Genomic DNA, 6,270 nt, shown 5'->3' on the forward strand with positions numbered 1-6,270 from the left:
CATTTTATATCAAATTATTAGTTAGCTAAAGATTTGAAGGGATTTCAGATGCTGCAGTTGGGTATACAATGACGGAAATACATACACAAATACACAAAGATTTGAGAGACAGTAATGAGAGAACTCAATTTGACCTTAATCAGTTACTTCTATATTTGCAAATGCTGTATTTCTGGGGTGTACTCTATGTATCATACACATTGGCAAATGCATGTGTTAAACATACAGTTGTGACCCATCCCTATCACTATCAAAAACCAAGAACACACATGTTATTGTATGGTTTAACAAGGTGAACAGATCTTTATGAAATGTAGTTCCTGTTGTGAACCTTTTGACCTCCCTTACTGCATGGGAAAATATAACATTATGCTTGAGATGACTGTAGTTTAGGTTAACCGCATATGTTAATGAAGAGAAAGGGATGGTGGCAATGCTGCTATAATGTCCATTAGCAACAGGCTAATTTGTTCTCATGTTGACTGGCAGACGTGGACGAGTGTGAGAGCAACCACAGATGTCAGCATGGGTGTCAGAACATGTTGGGGGGATACCGCTGTAGCTGTCCTCAGGGCTACACACAGCACTACCAGTGGAACCAGTGTGTGGGTGAGAAACACGAACACACACACACACAGCCGGAAGCAAAGCTTATTTATTTATTTATTAGTTATTCTAACTCAATAATTTGAGATTCCTGTTTAATATAATACTGTACTTAAACATACAGTAGTATGCAGATTTTAGGTATGTAATGTCAATTCAGTATTCCCCCCTGTTGTGGAAAGGTGTCTTATACTGAATATTTGAATACAGATGTACCTTGTGTCTCAGCAGTGAAGTAGCTGTTGAAAATAAACCCATAAATATAGTAAAAGTTCAGTTTACTATAAATCTGTCGTATAGTTGGGTGTTTACACCAGAACCACTGATCTTAACCTTGTGGTGGTTTAGTAGCATCAGGTTCATGTCAGAAATGGTGTGCTACATTGAAGTCATTTACAAAAGCTTTGAACAGCATTCTTCCATAAATCATTAGTTTTTTTCCCTGGGGCTAATTACATGACAAAATGTATTTTGTGCATTTTTTACAGACAAACTCACTCTTTTCTCCAGAGGCACATGACTTATTTTATGATTGAAGATCATAAGAGTCTATGTACGTTGTCTGGCAGAAGCAAGCGAATGTAGTAGCTTCAAGCTTGGAGCCAACAGAAACGGAAAACACAGGTGTATTGAATATCTGTGCCATGTATGTCAACAGTTCCACCTGTTGGACATTAAGAAAACGTACAAGTGTAAGGGCAGATGGAATAGGCACTTTAGGGAGCCAGTCTGAATACCACATTTCCCTTGACAAAATCGTATTCAGACACTCATTGGTGACAAGGCATATTCAGTGAACATGCGGTATTTCAATGTAATAACAATTTTCCTTTCTGTATCTCTTCCTCACCTCCTTGTTTTCCCAGATGAGAACGAGTGCTCCAACCCCGGCAGCTGTGGCTCAGCCTCCTGTTACAACACGCTGGGTAGCTTCAAATGTGCCTGCCCTTCAGGCTACAACTTTGACCAGTTCTCTAGCAGTTGTGAGGATGTCAACGAGTGCTCCTCACGCAAGAACCCCTGCAACTACGGCTGCTCCAACACTGAGGGGGGCTACCTATGTGGTTGCCCTCCAGGGTACTACCGTGTTGGCCAAGGGTACGGACTGGAAGAATACATTTGAACTTGATTGCTAAATTAGTTAGATGGATATGCATCCATCCTAGTGTGGCTGTTGAAATGCCTCAGCTATTTCATCAGTTTCATCTGGTATGGTATTATAATCAAAAGTCTTTGTGTACAAATTCTAGAGCTTTGGTGTGCTTGGGTACGGAATGTGTGTACGTGTATATGTGTATGCTTTTGTGTAGTTCATGTGATTCACAGTACCCAAATCAGATTTGATATTTTATTACTATCATAATGGGATTATTATTCCATCTGTATGTTAACCCTTGAGTTTGTTTTCCAGTCACTGTGTGACCGGTGTGGGTTTTGGAAAGGACCAATACGGGCCTGTGGAGACAGGAGAGGAGGATAACGCTCTTTCTCCGGATACCTGCTATGAGTGCAAGGTCAATGGTTACCCCAAGAAGAATGGCCGCAAGAGACGCAGCACCAATGAAACGGCAGAGGTAAGAGTGGCACCCTTGAAGGTCCAGATTTTTTCTATTGAATAAACGTACATGCTCCCTGTGTTTTCCCACTCCATCTTGTACCCAATTGCTTGGCAACCTTTCAGTTTCAGCATTGGCAGTGTTACAAAATATTAAACAGTGTCATCCAGGTTTAATAGAGGTAGTGCGTTTCATATAAAATTATCAGGCTAACAGAGAGTTCTGTCATAGCCAACATTAGGGCGATTGTTTGTAATAAAAGAAGAAGAATTGTATTACTGTGTTGGTCATTTACGAGGAGCCTTTGGACATTTATTTGAAGAAACTTTAAAACTTTTGTGAACACAAGACCTTTTGTGGGTATTTGTGTTACATGTGTGTATCTATTTAATTAATCTTTTCAGGACATCCAGGTCAGCCTCGCCAGTCTGGACATGGAGTTGCTCCTCACCCTGGTCCTAAACACATCTCAACTCAACCCCAAGCAGCACATCCTGGAGCTGATGCCCGCCATCAAGCCCCTCTCGGGACACGTTCACTATGTCATTGCCACGGGGAACCAGGACGGCCAGTTCCGCATCCAGAGGCGTGACGGCCTCAGCTACCTGCACAGCACCAAGAGGAAGGTGGCCACTTTACCACAGGAGTACACGCTAGAGATCACCAGCTCCCTGCTCTATGGTAAAGTACAGCTCAAAGAGCTGGAAGACCACAGAGATCAAGACTACCTCACAGGGGAGCTGGGAGAAAACCTGCGCATGCGACTGCATATCCGACTGCAGTAAATGGGTGAATAGACACCACCTTTCGCAGTGGTGCGTTCCTGTTCAATATTAGCCAAATATATAAGACTGGATTGCTTCTTCCCAATCGTATTTTTTACCTGAAAGAAGAATATGATTGCCTCTATAGGAAAAGAAAGAAAGATGATTGAAGCTTGAACTTGAGACATGCCATCTTTGCCTTTTTGGCCTCTCAGTGACCTCATGCCATGGCCCTATTTGCAGAATCACATACCACATGGTTTGTTAAATAACCAGATGGTAAGATTTTTATGTCGAGACAGATAGATCTTGCTTAATTTAATTGACCTAGTCCTAGATTGTTGATAACATTGCAGTACATGTTCAGATAACTGAAACTGCACAGCATTGTTGGCATAGATATATAATACAGTGGATGTCAGATTGTGAGGAATTCAGGCTAGGTAAGAGGATGTTTGTCTTCGTAGAACACTCCGAAAATCGTATGCAACTGGGTTTCATGGTGCCTTTGTAATGTCAATTAGCCTTTTATATTAATGCAATTAATCATAAATGAGATCATAAATGAGAGCAGTAATCAAACATTGTATCCACTTATATGTACATATTAACAATCTTAATTTCAGTTTTGTAACCTAATTTTTGTAATTTATTTTAGTACTTCGTGAATTATCTAGTATTTAAGAGGCACACAATGGAGAAAGTCATGTTTAATAAAATTACACAAAAAGGGAAATACTGACCACCTGCTCCAATAACCATGTTAACAAGTGCGTACATTCCCAATCTGAAAGTGTACAGTAGGTAGTGTACAAAATATTGCAATATTACCTCAAACAATTTTTGCACAGATATTCTTTGGAAATTGCAACAAATTAATCATAATATGTACATATGCAAAACTGGTTATTTGAGTTTCAGTTGGAACAAGCAAAAAAAAAGAGTATTCCAGTCATAGAAAGCGAAATACCAAAGTCCACATGAACACCTGTATTTTGATCAAATCATTGTGTTGCGCTTAAATATTTAGAGGAAGATGAAAATGAGTTTAATTTTTACTTACAATAATTGAAAAAGAACCAGCAAATATGTTTCCATAAGATAAAGAATAAACAACACTGCTAATACCAACAACAAACAAGAACACTATAAATCTACATTCCAAATATGGCCATACTTGAGAAGTCAACAAGTAGGCTAAACATGAACAGTTGTTTTAACCCAAATGTAAATGACTCATTTCACAATATAAATGACTACACAAAAGCGACCAACAGGTAAAATGGTTTTAAATAATATTTGTGTTTTGGGTGATTTAGCTTTTGTTTACATACATTTCTGAGGAATTTCTAACTGGGATTCAATTCTGTGTAAATAAATGCAGTGGCCTATTTTTGTACAATAAACATTCTACTAACAAAATGTGTTTTATTTATGCAATCATGTTCAAATGCCAACACTGAACAGTGATATTAGGGTATAGTGTTAGTATTAACAAAATTATGTTTAGGACTATGTTGAAACGGTGCTATAGTGCACAGTGTCGGGAAATATTAAACCCTCCACCAAAAAGATCCCGCCAAAACATTTTTTTCTCCACACTTTTGCAGACGCATTGTGAATCTTTGTACTGATGTTGATTTATTCTCTGTAAATCTTTTTCGATTAAATGTGTTTTTGACAAACTGCATTGAATTATTATTATCACATGGACAACTAGCATAACAAAATAACAAATATTTGAGCTGTAGGTCTGAGCTGTAGTTTGTAGGTCTAATGAATATGGAGTTCTTGCAAATATCCAACCACGTGGTGGCGGTGTTTATCAACATCTAAATAGTGTTCAGTTCCAATAAACAAATAATTATTAGTTGAAAACTGAACATATGCGCCACACAATGGTATATTATAAATTAAGGCACAGTAGGAATAGGAACAGTATTGGCACATCTTGCACATCTTGCACATATTGTACAACGACGTTCCATGAAATTACAAAATGTCACTAAACACCCTTTTACACTATAATAGCCAGACAACATCATGAATGAAAACGATAAACCTATAGGCCTAGGTATAGGCCATATGTATATAATACATTAAAATGTTGCTTACCAGTTTGTTGGAGGATTGGATTTTTCAGTAATAGGATAGGGGCATTTGGGACAGATCTGGCATGAGAACCGTTAGCTCTGCGTGCTAATCTTTGAAGGGTTTGGGCAATGGTCAAACAATGGCAGTTTAATGAGGGGGATAACACACAGGCCGCTTCAAAGAGCAGCTCAGCTGGCCAGCTTAAGCATCTTCTTGACATGCACGCTAAAGCCTCCAGTAATTATCTTTATTAGAGAGTAGAACAAAGCTCTTCCTTGGTTTGTGTGAGGTTTGTAACTGTTATAGTTGGGTGACGTGTGACAATAAATTAGCTTAAATTATCAGGCAGCAGAATATGGAAGTTTATTTGATTATTTTTTGCATTTTTCAAATGGCAATTCAATGTGCATAGTGGCAATGCAATCCGCAATTCAGTTTGAATAATTTTGAATACCATTTAAAATGAAAGCTTAATACATTGCATTGCATATTTCCAAGGTTTTTTCGACTCCTTATTCAAATAGCAATTCAATGTGGCAGCAAAAAGCACCCTAACAGGATTTAACATTTACTTGTCACCATTTACTTGGGTTAGTGACCCAAGTTCAGTGTTACCCAAGTCACTGTACGAGGAAGTGACGTCCTAACTAAAGACCTGCCTTGATGAGAGGACTGACAGATTGCATTTCCTTTCTTTATAAAAGGTTTGTGAAAAGGAAACCGATTACTAACTTGTGTCACTGTATTTTGAACTTGTGACTACATAAATGGATACCCCTTCAGCATAGGCGATTTTACCGCGGGTGCAGGGGGTGCATTTGCACCCCCTACTGTTGGGATGAAAAAATGTACATTTTCAAATTAACTTAAAAAAACGAATACATTATTTTAGAACATTTTTAAGTGATGTCACAGTTTTATGTTCTGTAATGGTTTGTTGTACTCTAATGATTAATTTAAAATGTTAAGATCTAAAATTAATTTTTAAATGTTACGGTCTACTATTAATTTTGAGCATGTTTTGCACCCCCAATTTTAAAACCTAGAATCCCAAAGCTCTTAAGTAAATATAATTTTGATGAGCCACATCAGTAGACTGAGCTTGTTCACAGTGAAAATGATCAGTAGGTGGTGTTAAAAGGTGCATTTCCTGACAGAAGCTATTCATGAAAGCTACTTATGTACCACTGTACAATTTGCTATATTGGCAACAATCGAAGAAAAAAAAATCCCAGGTGCTTCAATCAAAA

At 38.1% G+C, this 6,270-nt stretch overlaps 1 protein-coding gene across 1 annotated transcript in view; it reads left to right on the forward strand.

The window, feature by feature from the left end:
* LOC134039089 (fibrillin-2) overlaps window positions 1–3,766 on the forward strand; it is a 97,704-nt gene extending 93,938 nt beyond the window's left edge. Inside the window, exons 62-65 of the mRNA XM_062484838.1 lie at window positions 490–609; window positions 1,473–1,704; window positions 2,018–2,180; window positions 2,567–3,766. Of these exons, the coding sequence (XP_062340822.1) occupies window positions 490–609; window positions 1,473–1,704; window positions 2,018–2,180; window positions 2,567–2,947 (896 nt within the window). The 3' untranslated portion in view covers window positions 2,948–3,766. The remainder of the gene's footprint in view (window positions 1–489; window positions 610–1,472; window positions 1,705–2,017; window positions 2,181–2,566) is intronic.
* The last annotated feature ends 2,504 nt before the right edge of the window (window positions 3,767–6,270 follow it).

The sequence above is a fragment of the Osmerus eperlanus genome, chromosome 18 (genome assembly GCF_963692335.1).
Source record: "Osmerus eperlanus chromosome 18, fOsmEpe2.1, whole genome shotgun sequence".
In the NCBI taxonomy this organism is placed as follows: Eukaryota; Metazoa; Chordata; class Actinopteri; order Osmeriformes; family Osmeridae; genus Osmerus; species Osmerus eperlanus.